Below are 18,512 nucleotides of genomic sequence, written 5' to 3'. Positions count from 1 at the left end.
GTTTTCGTCATTACTCCAATTTTACTGAATAAAAAATCTGTTTTGTCTGTAACATAAGCAATTTGGTTGAATTAAAACCAAAGTGACTAGTTCAATACCGAGGGACTTCAGCGTACGAGGGCTATCAAAAGCAGCCCCGCCTTTTCCGTTTACTGAATCAAGAATCGGTTAGAATTAGCAAAAGTAACGCTGGCAAAACTACTGAAAGAAACTCGTGTTGCTAAAATGTGAAACTGACTTTGGAGGGAAGGTTAGGAAAGATGGCCTATTTTGAGTTTTCTGAAGATTCTGAGTTAAATCTACTGATACTAAGACACAAAACACTCTTTACTGCAATGCGCTTCTCAGAAGTCAAGCCTGCAGCTGTCACACAGGAGGCTCACAGTGGAACCTGAATCTTTGTGGGCGTATATATGAATTTTATGATACAGAAATGTTATAACAGTAGAGTGAGGTTAAGCTTGGCTGTATATAATTCCTACCAAAAAAAAAAGCTTTAATCCCTCAGAGCCAGAGCCCATTTTGTTATCAACAGAGCAGCTTCAGGTTTCATCCTTTGATGACAGCGTGAAATCTTTGTCGGCTGGTTTTCATAGCTTTCAGCAACTTTCTGTCATGTTCGTTTTCTGAGATCAGAGGAAGGAAGCGAGCTCTCTGCGTTTTACGTGTTGCTTTAGTGCCGCTGCCAGCGTGCTGAGATCTCCCGTTTATGTATTTTTTTAATGCGTTTCGCGTGTCTTGGCCGTCGTACACAGACCCGTGCCTATCCGTCCCCTACGCGAGTTGCTTTCGGGCACGTAAAAACTCAGATGAAAGGACGACAAATTAGAGCGCACAATTAGTCGTCTAATTAGAACTCATTTTCATTTAGGCTCTCAGATATTAATCAGGTACAGTGACTGTCTGAGCAGCCTACAGCTTTTTATGGAATGCAGCAATATTCACAAATCTTTAGATATGGGTACACAAAAACAAGGGTTACATAAGGCTACGAAACCACCTACTTGATGTCCTACATATAGAAGCTATTTAGAGCACAGCAGCTTGTTTTTAGGGGTGGCCTGAAGATACAGAAGACTTTGTTTTTGTTTCTAGACACCCACGCAAACATATAGGATGTCAGAACTCGTGTGTTCACTTTTTGCGTGTTAATTTTTTTTCTTTTCTTACACAATTTAAAAAAAAAAAAAGACTTTATTGATGTGTCTTTTTTCCCCTGAAATTGAGGTCTTTTCGTTTCTCTGGAAACACTTTACTCAAGTCTTCCTATTTATAAGCACTATATAAATATTTGCAGAATGGTTTATAGCACCCTTCAAGGTAGTTGACATTTGTGTTTACAAGTGTATTTGTCAACAACTGCAAATCCACTTTCCGGGCACTGGTGAGTGGAAAGAATGACAATATGGTGCAGTTTAAATAATAAAACTAAGCCATTTTCACACATGAACTCCAGGCGATCTTGGCAGAATCAAGTCGCCGTCTGATGTTCCCCTCTTTTCAAATGTAGCACACATCAGAAGAAGGTTTGTGTCAGCTGTATTACTGCTGGAAACAGTTGGGTGTAAGTGAGGCTTCTGCCTGAGAAGAGTCTGCAGAAGGAAGGATGTGTAATCCACTCACTCACTGTGAGAAGTTCATCTACCTCCATCTCACCCTATCCTCAGCATCTTCTCTGTCACGCCAACCCTCTGCAAGTCCTGCTTCACCACATCCATGAATCTTCTCTGCAGTCTTCCTCTTTTCTTCCTGCCTGGTATCTCCATGTCCAGCATCCTTTATCTACTATATTCACTATCCCTCCTCTGCACATTTCCAAATCATCTGTAACTTTGTCTCCCTCTGAAGTCTAAAGTATATGTTCTGACATGCATCTCCATCAGGTAATGTCTACTCTAGAAAACTTCAGAGCTGCAGTGCATGTGTGAAAAACAAGTAATTTGCTCATAGGAGTGGTTAAAGGTGTTGGCATACAAACCCCCCCCCCAGTCCATTCAATAATAATCACTATCGACACAAAGGATTCCACATATATATTTTAAGCCAAGAGGCTTTTCCTCTTATTTGATTTTGTCATGTTAAGACCATTCAACATGCATGGTTGTCACCTTTTTCAAATGGCTTCTGAGAGTTATGGAATTCTGGAGCAAAACGTTTCCGAGATAAAAGCGATAATTTGAAAGACAAAACCTGAAACAGGAGGAAACTCTGCGTTTGATTCGGACGGCGTGCTCTGACAGCACCAGCTCTCATCAAACTGTCACAGTGCTACTGTCCCATGAAGACGCAGCATTGAGAAAAGTAACCTGATGATGTTTTCAAAATGTCAGGAAATGTGACTTTAGCAGCGCAGCAGAAATGCTGCAGTCGTTTGTGCCAACTTTTAAAAGCGAGCCATGATAATAGATGGACGTGAACAGATGGGTAAATACTCAGCTTAAAATATGAAGCTCCCATGTTTCTGAACAGAGAGGCTTTGGTGTCTGCACCCCTGATTTAACACATCAATCAACATATTTCTACTGGGGCTAACAAGAACCTGGATTATTTCCTAAGAAATACACACACACACACACACACACACACACACACACACACACACACACACACACACACACACACACACACGACAGTTATACACTGACTCATAGCCTCCTCGAAGCTAAGCCTGTCTCTCCTACTCAGAAGAAATAAAACCTTCTCTTGCTGCTTAGTGATGGACAAACTGTTTTAGAGTAGAGTATCTTTTTTGACTTTTATATGCATGTCAGCGCATTGAAATGTTAATTTGCACCTCAATAGTCAGGCAGGTGGCTTGTCTTGTGTTGACAACTTAAAAGCTCCAGATTCAATCACCAGAGCCGCCAGCGTGTCCATCAAACGTCTCTCAACTGTCCTCGAGTGAGTCACTGAGCTTTTATCTTCTCACTCGCTTCGACTCGCTGTGCGCTCGAAATATCTCTATAAATTGTCAATGTTAGGAGAAAAAAAATCTGTATAAGCCGCTTGCTCAATTTCCATATAATATCCATCTTCTGAGCATCATAGGTGGCTGCAAAAATCAGCCACATATGAGGGATGGATCATCTGACACGGCAGCCAGCCGTTATCTTCCATCTTTATCCCAACGATGAAAGGCCTCCTGTCACACTGAAGCTGTTTACTCTTTTTAGTTTTACCATCATTTCTGGGTCTATTTTTTCCTACTTTATTTAGTTTTTTTACATTTTGCCAAGTGATGCAAGTTGCTCTTTAATGGCTTTGAAAAATGTACGTAACCTGAATTTACAGCTGATGCAAAGAGTTAAAGACTCCCACCGTAGATGTCAACAGTTTTAAACCTTCTTTTTACAGCACCACTTAAAGTCTTGATGATTGGCCTTTTTTTAATTCTATCTGTGGAATTGTTTTCTGTCTTTTGCCATCCATCCATCCATTTTTTTAACTGTTTGTCTAAATCAAGCTCACGGTGAAGCTGCAGTCTATCCCAGCTGTCCCTTGGTGACAGGTGTGGTACATCATTGGAAGGGTCACCAGTTTGTCACAGAGCCAACATAGACACTGACAATCATGCACGATTACATTTACACCTATGAATCACTTAGAATCACCAAATATCCTGACATTTGTAGCAATTTTGCATTAATTGCTTAGTAATTCCTAAGCCACCATTTGTATATACAGATCCCCATTGTAAGAGACTAAAAAATTAAGTGGACTCATTATGTACCAACCTACATACACCAACCTGCATATTTACACACACTAAGGAAGGGCTGTTTAGGTTGTACTGGCCGGTGGATTCAAAACCAGAAGCCTTTTACTGTGAGGTGGCAACGTTTACATGTTTCAAGTGTTTAAATTGTTAAAAAATTAAGACAATGTTCTTTGGGACATCCTGAAATTCCGAAGTTTCAGTAAAAAACAACAACAACCAAAACTTACTTCTCAAATAAATGATAAATATCTGATTTGTTAGGGTCTGTAAGCTTATACATACAGATTTCCACATTTCCCAGTCTGACCATAACTAGTCCTTCTAGTTTTTCTATAACTAAAACTCTACTTGACATGATTTTAAAAAACAGTCGTCGTGTATCCCTACACCACACTGTGCTTCTTAATCTCTCCCTCTCTCTCTGTGAGTGACGTAACGCTGCCCAGAGATTGATAGATCATATTAGACCTGCTGTCAGCTTCTATTAAAGATTTTGCCATCGGACCTGCCAGCTGATCAGCAGCTATCACGGAAAAGGCGTGATGGAGGCATGAAGATTGTAAAAGAAAATTTTAAAAAAGGCAAAATAGCACACACACAGAGTGTGGAGAGGATGCTAAAGTGGCAGTATAAAAACTGATTATTAGCGGATAAATAATTTATTCAAGACAAAATCATCTAATAGTGTGTTTATAGGGCAAAGTGTAACTGTAAAATCCTTAGATTTTCAGTTTTTGTAAGGTCTTGGTGTTTTGCACTAAGGGATTGTATATCAAGCATCAAGGCTACAAAACTGTGGGCACCTTCTTATACAAATGCACAAACACACACACAGACACACACAGGTTCAGCCTATGACGTGTAGTTTGGAAAAACTGCAAACACTGCAGGAAACGCAGCCACCCACCCACGCACACACAATGTACCTAGCTCTTTAAGCATGGAGCCGTTCTCTGACTTCCATCTCTCCTTTTTCTTCTCAGGACTATTCTTCCTTCTCTCCTTCCCTTTATCCTTCACTCCATTCTGCTTCCTCTTTTCTCCCTTCTGGGTTTTCTCTGCAAGGAGACACAGAAGACAGGCCCATTTTAGGGATTTAGTTGATTTATTCAATTTAATCTTGATTTAACCAAAAAGTGTCACTGAGCTTGGGGAATGTCTTCTTTTCAGGTGCAGTTTGAGTAAGAAAGCGAAGTTTCAAGTTGGAGAAAATAGTGCAAAAAGATACATAATTAAGAGCATGTTTGTCCTTATTTGAACAATTGATAAGAATAAAAAAAGAAAGCTGTATTTCTTTGTTTTATATAATTTAAAAATTACTGCATGACACCAATATTATTTCAATCTCAAGGAAAATTAGTTTTACAGAGGGAGCTCCTTGTAGTTTATGAGACGAATAATTTCTGAAGGAAGAAAAAAAAAACACCAGAAAATGTTATATTGGGAAAAGTTTGGCAGAGTGTAAAACAGGCCTTTGAGAAGTACATTTTGCCCTCACCGTTTAAGAAAAGTAGCCTTCAAAGAGCAATATTATCATTCAGTAATGTCAGACATAACTCAAATATTCTCTCTCTTTTTGCTGTTTTTGGTCTCTACTGACTCTTCTGGGAAATACGAAGCTCTTAAGCTCCATAAAGCTCCACTGTGTTTGAGGTAGCTGCTGATAGCGTCTTTCTGCTGTTTGGTGCTAAGAAAGCAGAGCTTTTCGAGAGAAAACAGCCGCCTGCACACCAAAAATTCTGTTTTTTGAGACTGAACAAAAAATGATAGAAGTTTGATCCTGAAAGGACAACTAAAACAAGCGGAAACTCCCTACAACCATTCAGGGACCAGTGATTTACTGATAGTTTAGACAGGCATGCCCTTCCTCAGACACAGTAGCTCCCTAACTAAACTCACTGGACACTTTATTAGGTATATCTTGTTACTAACGCATTGGGCCAACTTTAGCCTTCAGAACTACCTTAATTAATCATTTCTGCTGGAAACATTCCAACATCCCATCACACAGTTGCTGCAGATTTGTCATTGCACATCGATGCAAATCTCTCGTTACCCCGCATTCATAAGGTGCTCTATTTGACTGATAACTGTGGAGGCCATTTGAGTACGGTTAACTCAATGTCATCTTTAAGAAACTAGTTTTAGATGATCTGAACTTTGTGAATGGCGCACGTTTTGATCGAAAGCAGCCATGAGGTCAACCCAACACTCAGGTGGGTTGTGGAATTTTAACAAGTTGGTACTAGGATGCCCAAAACCGTGTGTAATCGTGGTTAACTGTGTGACGCAAGGCAGGATTTCATGCTAATTAAACTAACTTCTAACGCTACCATCTTAATGCCATCAGACTTGGCAATATTTTCTTCTATTGTCTAATTTTAACGAGCCTTTGTCAACTGTAGCCTCCCAGTGTGGTCTTCTGCCGCCGATGGGCTACAGCAGCAGAAGACCACATCTTTGTGTTGAGAGATGGTCATCTGCATACCTTGGTAAAAGGTAATTTCTTATCAGCTCGAAGTAGTCTCCCCTAGCTTTTTACCCCACAGAACTCCTGTTTGCTGGATATCTTTTTTTTAAGATTTGTAAATCCTAAAGATGACTGTATGGAAAAATCCCAGCGTATCAGCAGTTACTGATATGCAGTTGTTGCTCGTCTGAAATACTCAGACCAGCTCCAACAGTCATGGCATGTTTAAAGCCACTTAAATGACCTTTCTTTCCTATTTTTATGCGTGGTGTCAATTTCAGCGGTTCTTTACCATGTTTAGATGTGTAAATGCACTGCGGCGCTGCCGTGTGAATGGCTGATTACATGTTAGTGTTAACGAGCAGTTGAACAGATGTACCTAGGTGGTTAGTGAGTGCACAAAACAGCCCAAACAGAAACCTTCACTGCTAATCGGTTTTACTGCCATGCAGCTATAGTAACACGTTTTTATTGCTGTATTTGACAGCGTTATTATGAGACCTGGTGACAGGTTTACACCTTTTTATCAGCTTGGCCAAATGTGACTCCCCTTCTAATGAGGTTTAGTGGTTTGGAGCCACAGTTCATCTTCAGCAGCTCATTTTCACTTCTGCTCTACTCTGATAAACCGCAGCTGACTGTGGCGCATGTTAATGCTTGTTGTAAAGGTTGTTTAGTATTCCAGTTGAAGTTTCAGGGTAAGGCTGTCCATGTGGACCCATGTGGCCTTGATGGATGTTACCTCAGTTAACCTAAAAGTTAAAACAAAGTCTAGTCATGGGGTTATCTACGTGAGTGGATTCAGGTTAAAAAGCCGTTTTGTATTCTTATATTGTCAAGATATTGCCGATAAGCAAAATGCCTCTGGGTTGATGTGGACAGCAGGGGGGTCTCTGTCAACTATCATTTTATTTAGGATTGTTCAGAATTGCAGTGTGTGTTCTTCAGTCTCCCTAACAGCCTAGCCCACCATTTAGACACATTTTATGTGTGCAAAAAGCACATGCATCAGTTGTGTATCAGTCTTCAAGGCCTGCGAGCATGCTGACACACACACTTTATGGCATGTAACAGAGCCCTGCAGAGCGCCTCCCTGCTGGGAGCTGTCCTCTCGCTCTAGGAGACCTCGCTCACTCCCTTCAGCAGGGAGCGTGGCAGGAAACACAAGAAACACTGATAAGTACACACCGTGAAAGATACTGTAATACTGTCTAATGCAGTGCTTGTCAAATGGTGGTACTGCCAGGGGTTCTGTGAAGTCCCGCATGGGGTAAGTTTAACGTTAACAAAAATATCAGTCAAACACGAATCCTGGAAGATAAATAAAAAAGTGAGCTAAATAAAAGATAAATCAAGTTTTATATTCAATATTCTCATTTCCAGTGTAGTTTCAGTCAGCTGCTGCAAACTGCCAACTGCCATAAATCCTCACAGAAGGCAGAGGCAACAAGCCCAGTCGCATTTACTCAGGCAAACATCAGGTAAAATTGATTCTTGGTTGAAAAGTGTGGAAGACATAGATGTTTCTTACAGAAAGAAGTGAAGCCTAGTTCTTTGTAATGACAATGCACAAAACAAAAAAAAAAAGATCCTCAGTGAGGCACAATATCACGATTCCTACTAAACTATTAATGCAATTTATTAACCCTTTCAGGTGTAATGTCTGATTTAGACTTCTTTAGTGAATCTTTGCAGAGCCTACAGTGTAACCCGTAGGTGGCCAATCCAGTCAAAGGAGCTTGCAAAGAAAAGCGTCTGGACTTCTTTAAGTTGCTTGAAGACGTTTCACCTCTCATCCGAGAAGCTTCTTCAGTTCTAAGGTCAAATGGTGGAGAGTCCCAGATGTAAACCTAGTGGGAGTGACCCCCCACAGAGGGACAAAAGGACCCCCTGATGATCCTCTAATCGCCTGAGCCAAGGTGTGAAACTGGGCGTGGGTCCCAATCAGCCAGAGTTTCGGGTGTGTTCATTGTGAAACCTGGCCCCACCTTATCATGCGAATTCCTGAGGTCAGATGGCCCAGGATGTGAGTGGGCGTTAAGGCGTCTGGGAAGGGATCTCAAAACTGGATTATAGATGGCAGAGTTGGTGTCGTAAACCCCCGCCTCTGTTCAAAGATGGTCGCTCACAGTGGACATAGATGGCTTCTTTCACTCCTCTTTCAAACCATCTGTCCTCTCTGTCCAAAATGTGAACATTGGCATCCTCGAAAGAGTGACCTTTGACCTTAAGATGCAGATGGACTGCTGAGTCTTGTCCTGTGGAGGTGGCTCTTCTGTGTTGTGCCATGCGCTTGTGAAGTGGCTGTTTGGTCTCTCCAATGTAGAGGTCTGGGCATTCCTCGCTGCACTGTACAGCATACACCACATTGTTAAGTCTGTGTTTTGGCGTTTTGTCTTTCGGGTGAACCAGTTTTTGTCTGACAAGACTCAGCAGTCCATCTGCATCTTAAGAACAAAGGACATTCTTTCGAGGATGCCAATGTTCACATTTTGGACAGAGAGGACAGATGGTTTGAAAGAGGAGTGAAAGAAGCCATCTATGTCCCCTGTGAGCGACCATCTTTGAACAGAGGCGGGGGTTTACGACACCAACTCTCTGCCATCTATAATCCAGTTTTGAGATCCCTTCCCAGACGCCTTAACGCCCACTCACATCCTGGGCCATCTGACCTCAGGAATTCGCATGATAAGGTGGGGCCAGGTTTCACAATGAGCTCACCCGAAACTCTGGCTGATTGGGACCCACACCCAGTTTCACACCTTGGCTCAGGCGATTAGAGGATCATCAGGGGGTCCTTTTGTCCCTCTGTGGGGGGTCACTCCCACTAGGTTATATCTGGGACTCCCCACCATTTGACCTTAGAACTGAAGAAGCTTCTCAGATGAGAGGTGAAACGTCTTCAAGCAACTTAAAGAAGTCCAGACGCTTTTCTTTGCAAGTTCCTTTGACTACGATGACCTGGATGACTGAGAACCTTCACAGACACAATGCAATCCAGTGTTTCATATGCGGTGCCAGCCATGATAGAGACAAATAAAAAGATGGGGCATTTACAACATTTAACACATATGTAAAAATCCTTTGTTATTTACCTTGGGTGGTAACTCTACCTTAAATTTAAGAGCCAAAATGGATCATATGGAAAAAAAGAAGTAGATTTTAATGCAAGTAAGGCAGGTGATTCTTTTCTTTGGTCCTTTATTGCCCAAACCTGTAAGAACAGTGAAATAAAAAACAAAAATGCTTTTGTGCTAATTGCCCACAGTTAGGGTCAGGGCTGGATTATCACTGGTAATGACTTAGACCTCAGAGAATTAAGAAGATAATGTCACGGGTGCATAATAACAAAAACATTCAAGTATTATTTAGTGAGAAGCTCTGTGTTTAATAAATAAGACACTGAAGGGTCAGTCTTCTGTTTTAAGGTAACTGCTTCCTAAAAAGGGTCAGAGGGGCACTTGGTTCACCTAACATGTTTTTCTTTACTTGCCTAGATACTGTATACTGTCACTATGATGGATGTTTATATTAAACATGAGCAGAATGTCCAATAGTTTTCCTCTACTCTTGGGTCTGTATGATGACATAGAGAAGGGATTTCCCCAATATGGTTGCACATCCCTAGCTGTGACCACAGAAGCTCCACCCACTTGTTATTCAAACCTTGTGCTTGTGGGGGACAGCCAATAAGGACAAGGCTGTCTTAAACGGATCTAAAACGGCTCGTTTCAGACTGTGGACGAATGCAGGAGTTGCACCAAGGTCCATAAATAGATAAATAAGGGTTCAGGGGCTCATTCAACAATAACTAAAAATGTAACAAGTGAAAAGCTGTGTAGGTGCTTGTTGGTTTTTCCGGTGATTTTACATAAAAAATATGGTGTAATAATACATTACAATAAAATATGTTTTCTTATACTGAGAGTAATTCAATTAGGGCTGAAACTAATTATTGGTTTATCATTGTCTCTTTTAATTGGTAGTCAGAATATTACCTAAGAAAAACTGTTGCAAATTTGCCCAAATGTGAGATATTATTATTGGTTGTTTTGTCCACCCAAACCTTCAAGATATTCTGTGTGTAACAATCAGAGCTGGAGTTAGATAATGGATAGTGTTTTTGCTCGGTACAAAAAACCAACCCTAATGATTAATGGATTATCAAAATGTTTTCATAACTGGCTAATCATTTCAGGCCCATTATTTGTGATGCCATAACTGAACAGAAAGAGGATTGCCGAGTTCTACGTTTACCAGATAATGACAAACACATGCACACTCCACACACATGTCTGCACACACAGCAGGCCAGGAAACGGCGCAGACCCATGCAGTCATACTTCAGTGAGCCTCGCATATACAGCACAGCGATGATCTCCATCTCTCCCTCCCATTGTATAACATGGGGAGCCCTTAATGTTGGAATGTCTTGTTGTAACAGGCTCTCGCTGTTTACACAAACAGAGTCCTGACTGCACGGCTCACTGACTCTCCTGCTGCTGTGCATCATGTTTATATATACATGCTTGTGTGCGCATGCATGCACCAGTACAGCAGGTGGCAGCTGCGAGATCATAGCGAGGTTTTAAAAAGGGTGAAACGGTCGAAATAGATTATCTGAAAACTACAGCGAGTGTCTAAACAGTACAGCAAATAATTTACTGGATTTAAAAAAAAATTGTAATGTGAAAATTAAAAACACAGAAAAGCCCAATTTATCGCTTTTAATTATTTTTATGTGCCGCATAATGAGCAGCAGCTCTTTTGCGAGCACATTTCTCTTTTCTTCTTTTGACTTTTTATTAGCAGCAGCTGTTGTTTTTTTTATTTTTTACCACCAGATGACCCTTGTTGTGCAGTTCGCAGCAGGAAATGGAACAAAGTTTAATTCCTCGTTAAAACCAGTTTAAAACCAGTCTCCTCGTTTTTATTAAAAAAATACATTTTCTGTGAAAATCTGCAAAAAACAAAGCAAAACAAAACAAAAGACTGATTTTTTTTTTTTAAATAAAGGAAGAAACAACCATTAAAGCTGGTTGGTAAACATGACAGTGCACCGAGCTTTGTGTTAAGATAAGAAATACTTATTTATTAATCATAATAATGCTATTTATCCCATACATCTGTATGAGAATGCTGTAGGAGTTCATAAGCAATACACATATAAACACACTATGGAGTCATTTATTAGAAACTTGGTCATAAAGTAAACTTAATAAGGTGTTTTTTAAACATTTTTTGGGTCTACATGAAACATAATTGATATCAGGTTTGTTACATTTTACCCTGAGTGAGACTTTTCATCTGGATTGAATGTCTTTTGCGCCCTGTTCAATAGTTGTTCAGGTATTTCACTCAGAACCACAAATGTCAAATTCATGGAGGAGTTAGAGGAAAGCTCAGGGCACGTCTCTACAGAGTCTTTTATCATCCAGAAGCTGCTGAGATATTTATTTAGTAAGGACCAAAGGGGTCAGGCCAAATGATGGGCTGAATGATTCAATGTAGCTGAGCGCTCAATTTGATCTTATATCAAATTTGATCTTATATCAAAAAATACACACAGTATTATATCATAGATGCTCTGTAACATCCAGAATAGACCTTTTTAAAGGCGTGTGTGTTACTTGTGTGTGTGGTTGTCATTGCCACCAGCAGGCTGTCCTCATGGTTACTTTAGCATGGAGGAGCAGGACATGCATGAATGGAGCTGAGAGAGACCAGAGAGCGATTTCACACTGAGACGACCTCTGTGTGTGTCCAGAGAGACGAGTGTGAAAGCTTAGTTCAGTAAGAGCACAACGCCAAATGTTAAGAAAAAAGGCAGAGTATTTGGTTGTACTGTGTGTTTATGTGGACTAAAAATCTTTCCATTTTTATTTAGGAATATTCACATTTTCAAAGGGATGGTGATGCTATAAAAACAGTCAGCAATAAACACAAAAAGGTCTTACACGCAGGCGTGTGTTGGACATCCTCAAAGACAGGAGGATACTTGGAAATATTCGATTTGAAAAGTTATATAAAGTGAAAACTGTTAAAGTTATTGGAGGTTAATGGTGTGGAAAACCTTTTAGAGCCTTAACTCTTTCCCATTTGGATGCCTACTACAGGTAACTCTTGTTTCTCTTTTATGAACAGAGGGGTTTCTAGTGAAGTTAGTGAACCTATTCAATTGGTTGTCAAATCTCATCTTTACTGATATATTCTGATGTATCAAAACTTGTAATTAAAGAAACAGGGGAGGTCATTAAAAGTCGTCTTTATGGCAGAATTAAAATTTTAGACGAACTGAACCAACCAACGAAAAATTTTGAAATAAAGAGGGAAAGTGGTTAGCTTTTTTGTTAAATTATGAAATTTTTTACACTTCTCTCTGCCATAATGTTTCCACTCCTCCACTTTTCACTGTTTTATTGTTCCTCAAAGGAAACACAGAGGCTCTTTTCATTCAGACGTCTGCTGTGATACGCGGTTCTTATCGGTGCTAGACTCCTTTCGAGAAGATAGCATCTACGACTATGTGCTTCCTTACTTCGCCTGTATCTGCACCAAAAACAAAGCTGGCATCCTTCCTGTCTCAACATCAGGTTTTGCATTAAATGTGCCAGATGAGTAAAAAAAGATTTTCTTGAATTCGCTGCTCCACAACAGAAATGAGTAAATCAAAAGCTTACCTTGGAGCCTCAAATATCAGCTATTTAAACCTGACTTACCTACAGAGGGAAGTAAATTTATTGAGATTACACTGCTGGCAGGGCAAATTTACACAGTACCTCTTTACCGCTGCAGTTCTCGGTGCCCTGTAAGGTGCACTACGACTTGTCAGAAAGCAAAGAAATGTTTAAATAGAACTTGGATTGCTGGCAAACATCTATTACCCGAATCTAAAGCAACTCAGAAACTGAAACACGCATTCAAATAATTTGGTCTTTAAACAGGACAGACTTAAATCACTGGGGGAGCCAGCTGGTGTTATAAACCTCTGTTGTTTAAACAGAGACGACCTGTTATTGGTATCATTTAATTCCTGGAAATTTCCTGGAAAGTCTGCCCATTTTAAAAAATTTTTTTCCAGTCAGCACTGTGGTAAAAATCAAGACCATGAAGACAAAGGAGGCTGGGGAAAAGCCATGTTTGGAGCAATACATGTGACCTGATAGCTAGTCTTTGTATGCCCTAATAAACAGTAATGTACACTTGGTGAGTGCATGCATCTTCGTCTTCCACTTTTCCCTCTTAAAGATACATTTAGGAAATTTGTCTAAATCTTTATCCATGTGAATTCCAAGGACGGTGGGTCTGTAAAACCACTTGACGCTGGTGTGAAGGTTGTAGGAGTTATGTATGACTGCGTGAAACTTTTTTTCCCCCCATTTCTGTAAAACAGCGCAGGTACATCTCCTCGACACTCTCCCCCGTTTTTCCAATTTATTTTATGGCTGTTGCTGAAACTGCAGAGGCCATTAACGCCGGGGGATCTTTGAGGGAGCTCCCAGAGGGAACGCTTCTTCACACAGCTTCTAAATTATAATTTCTTTCTTTGTTTTGACAGAAGCACCATCTTATCCTCTGATCTCCCAGCGACCGTTTCCAACACCCCCCCCTTTCCTAATCTTATCTTGTTCTTTTATATGTTCTACAGCATGCAATAGGAGAAAAAACTAGTCTGTGGGTTTTAAAGGACGCCTGCAGGCTCTGCTTGAATGTGTGGAAACTTCCTCCCTGCAGGTTGTAATCTCTCCACAAATCCAACCATCAGCACAAGAGACCTTTTTTTTTAAACATGTTTTTGTCAGATCTGGGCTTTCTTTTTTAAACTTTTTTTTTTTATACGTTCTGCTGTTTGCTTTTTCTCAATCTCCACAGTATTACTCCCTCCCTGAAAACCTCCTTCCCTTTCTTGTTTAGAAGGTGCAACAGCACCGGGGGATTTGTCTTTTTGAAGTGTATGATTAATTTTCCCTCTTTCTAGGCGCACTGAACTGCAGCGTCTATGTATGTGTGTAGCCACTGTGTCCCATTTCTTACCTGAGCTCATTAGTGCAATGTGAGAAAGTTTTTTCCCACTTCCTCCCCTCCCCTACTGTCTTTTCCTCCCTCTCGCCACCTTTTGTTCCATCCTTTTGCTATTTCTCTCTCATTGTAGCTACTTCAGCTTCCCTCTCTTCTTCCACTACTTCTTTCATCCCATTACCTTCTTGTCCCTTCCCATCCTCGTCTTCCTCTGTCCTTATTTTCTCTGTCTTCCTCGCACTCCTACACACATAAACACACACACACTTGCTGAAAGCAGATCAGAGAGGCCAATACTAACCGCTGTCAGCTTGTCACGGTTGGGTTTGAGCCAGAATATAAATGCAGTGCACTATCTGCATAATAATAATGCTGCGTGAGAGCATGTGTATGCACTTTTCAAGAAGTCCTACCTACAATGGGGATTATAACTGGAGCTGTTTTTGCAGGTGTGTCCACTAAAGGCAAAAAATATTACCCGCATAGTGCTGTACAACAATTTGTTACATTGACAAATTACAAAAAAACGCATAAGAATGAGCAATGCAGGCTGGTAAGCGATAGATAAAACTTAAACCAGCACAAAATTAATAAGGAAACCTGACTCCAGCTCCAGCTTTAGTAGTTACAAGGAAGAAATACTGTTATTCTAAAGGCCTGACAAGAGAAGAGGAGGTTTAAGTGTGATATGAGTTTCTTTTACGGCTTTCTTTAAAGTAGTCAAGCTTTTTCAAAACCTAAAAAGAACATGTTACCTTGGCTTAACCAGAGCGTGTTCACTTACTACACTGCACTACAGCCACTGTCCCTACAGCACACCTACAGATAGTCCTCAATGAAAAGGAAAGGAGCTTAACTGCTAAAATAATTTTCACCCGCTTCTTGACAAAAAGCCCACATATAATATTAATTGTGTCAGAATTGAAATAAAACAATTCCCATATCCTAGTTTTGACCATAAATTGACAGCTTCTTACTACAATATGCAAAATCCCTGTTTGTGAGTGTGTGTTTGTTTCTTTGGCTGCCAACACCTCCTACACAATTAGGACTTGAAGAGGCAAACGTGGCACACGGTTACAACGTGTGCCCCTGAAGGTTTTTATCTATATTAGATGTTACGATGCCATCATGTTGTCTACCAGCAACCCAAAAATGAGTTCAAATGACCTTTTAGCATTCATGCAAAATGGAAAATGGACTGCGTTTTCCTTTCTGCACCTACCTTCAACGAAACCTGTCGTTTAATTTCACAGCTAACAGCAAGAACAGGCTTGACAACACTTCAGCATGGCCATGTATTAGTTTTCCTAATTTGCAAGAGGACATACACGCTTGATGGCATCAGTCTTCAACTGATTACTACAAGAGACTGGGAGCAAAGTTAAAATCAAAACAAAAGCTTATCAGAAACTGTACATTTGTGCTGATTGTGGTAGCTGACTGACTGCTGTCAGACAGCTGCTGTTAGAAATTCTCTGCTTCTAATCACTGGTGTAAAATTAAAATGACATCAAAGTATCTAATGTCATTAATTCTTACAAGAAAGTCTTTTACCCCCATTTAAAATATCTAAAAGTGTAACTGTAGGTACCCATTGTATTTTGGACCTATCCAGAATATAATGAAAATACAAATGAAGCAAGCAGTTGAGCCCAGAAACCAATCATTAAAGTGAGGCCACAGAAGGAGAGAGCTAATTCACATCCCTCACGCGGAACAAGTTAAAATTTGAATTATTTTGTGCGTATACTTTAAAATTTAGCAATGACAAAAACTCTTGACCATCCGTTTTGTAAACATGTAAAGGCTTGGGGAATCTCCCCATTTCATATTCTGCACACAGTTCGTCTCAATTAGTTTTTATTTACTTTCTGTGCTTCTTGCTACAAAATGCAGTTTTCTGCTTTATGCATTCAGCATTGTGTAGCTTCTCTGTCTCGATGGGAGACCACTTGGGATATCACCCGCATGCCTTTCCGCCTTGCTGAAACCATGCTAGCACTCACAAAGCATGACGCGGGCAGCCCCCGACATGACAGACAGGCATGCAGAATGGCAGACAGAGCATGGATGACAGATGAAGTACTATGAGAGACAGACAGGCGGACAGAGGGTAGTGGATCTGTTTTAGGTGAGTTAAAGAAGCTGGAAACAAGCCCATAAAGGGAGTAAGAGTGGTGCAGTTTATGGAAGGGAAACTAAGGGTATCTGAAAAACCTGATTCTTATAGTTGTAAACGCTTTGTGCGCAGCCTAGAATGAGTGTTGGACAGTCCACATTCCTGAACTTCCTTGGGCAAAATACTGAACCCCAAATTGCTCCAACTGAATATGACTGTAACCATGGCAGTCAGATAGTGCCTGAAAACTACAAACTCCAGTATAAGGAATGCATGAAGGCCAAGAAAAACAGTGCTATGGTTCCCAACGTGAATCGTCCAACATCAACTCAAGATGTTCACAAAAAACGAGCCTGTACATCGTTTTTGTGTATTCAGCGTATTCACCCATTTTACAAAGACACACAAGCAATCACATGTGATTTGGCCGAAGATACGAGCCCACTGAACATGATCAATAACGACTTAACATAAGTCTTTTAAATTTCTCTTGCAGCCTAAGTTCACTGACGGTTACAGTGGAAGCAATTTCCAGCAACACAGAGTCAATGGTGAAACTAGATTTTTCTTAATTCGCAGAGTAGTGAATGAAGCAGCTACCAATGAGAACTAAGGATACAGCTGTCATATGAAATGGTGCTAAATAAGGGTTACCTTGGCACCTGAAGCCTTAAATGTTGTTGATTAGTCTTTAAGTGCAGATGGAACCAAGGTGCCAGAAGGAGGTGGCCTACGGTCTGCCCAGTCTGTCCAGACATTGTAAAAGGTTTCAACAGGTGAACCTGCTGAAGGATCACTAATGGTTGCGCTTGCTCACCTGAAGGCTTCTTTATTACTCTCTGCATGGCTACCACCGCCTCACAGTCTCCTCTCTCCTTATGCCAACAAAGTCAGTTTCTACTCCACGGTAAGAAACTGACACTTGTTCTCTACTTAGTCATCTGTATTTTTATTTTTTATTTTTACAATTCAAAAAGATTTCCTGTGTGACTACATAAATGACAATATTAAATAACCAGTCTTACAGTTATTGACCAAAGTCATCATAATGATAATTTCTGTCATAATCTAGCAGCCCTACCTTTAATGCCATGAAATCAGTCTAAATGGAAGAAAGCCAGACCGATACAACTGATGGACTGACTAAAACAGGATGTCAGATGAGACAACCAAAATAACATAACTGAAAGAGACAGACGAGGAAGATACGAGCCTTAGAGGAGACTGCAAATGAGAGAAGGAGCGAGGGAAACAGATGGAGGAGAAAAAATAATTAAAGAAGAGGATAAAGAGAAATGGAGAGTGGAAAATACTAAAAGGAAAAGATGCTGAGAGACACGACAAATCATTACAGCAGACAACCTCATCCTTCATTCTCTGGTGCTCTCTCTTTTTCCCTGACACACACACACACACACACACACACACACACACACACACACACACACACACACACACACACACACACACACACACACACACACACACACACACACACCCCAACTATTCTCTCTAATCTAACTCCTGTGGCAGTGTGAATAGATATGGCTGTTTAGTGCCAGCAGCACAGCTCCTGGTACCTGATGGCAGCAATCTGCTGAGTCAGGAGCTCTGCACTGCGTGTGTGTGTGTCTGTGTGTGTAGGTGTGTGTGTGCGTGTGTGCCTTTGGGAGTGTGTTACGGAGAAACAGAGAGAGTGAAAGTGTTCGCATTTGATTTACTTGAGTGCGTAAATGTGTGTGTAGTCTTCTTCGGGAACGAAGAGCACTGCAAACTCAACACTCCAACTACACACATACACACACACACAGCCACAGGAGCAGGCTGACAGAAGTTCACTATCATTACCATGCCAGCAAGACGTTAGTGGTATTACCATGACAACAAGCTTTCACTGTCATCGCCATGACAGCTGCAGGTCACGACTCCTCGAACTGAAAAGCTTCCTTTTAGCAACAAAGATGCGGATCGCTGTAATTTCTTAACAACTATTCTTAAAACATCATCAATATAAAAAAACCTAAACAAAACAAGATCAGAATTTCCAGCAGGATGGCAATATAGCAACAAATATGACCAATTTAAATGACTGTTTTTGTTCTATAACTATTTAACCCACTACAAATCTCTGTTTGTAGTGATAACTGTCACTAAGGTTCTGTCTTATACATCATATCAAGTGC

The 18,512-nt window shown here is 40.6% G+C and overlaps 1 protein-coding gene across 2 annotated transcripts in view; it reads right to left on the bottom strand.

Moving 5' to 3' along the window:
* jade2 (jade family PHD finger 2) overlaps window positions 1-18,512 on the bottom strand; it is a 237,396-nt gene that overhangs the window by 23,590 nt on the left and 195,294 nt on the right. Inside the window, exon 12 of one of the 2 annotated variants that reach the window (XM_012922018.3) lies at window positions 4,645-4,776. The exons of the other annotated variant lie outside the window; for it this stretch is intronic. Coding sequence (XP_012777472.1) covers window positions 4,645-4,776 — 132 coding nt within the window. The remainder of the gene's footprint in view (window positions 1-4,644; window positions 4,777-18,512) is intronic. 2 annotated transcript variants of the gene reach the window in all.

This window comes from Maylandia zebra, linkage group LG10, assembly GCF_041146795.1.
Source record: "Maylandia zebra isolate NMK-2024a linkage group LG10, Mzebra_GT3a, whole genome shotgun sequence".
Lineage (NCBI taxonomy): Eukaryota > Metazoa > Chordata > Actinopteri > Cichliformes > Cichlidae > Maylandia > Maylandia zebra.
The sequence above is the reverse complement of the archived record's forward strand: the minus strand, read 5'-3'. Positions and strand labels throughout refer to the sequence as shown.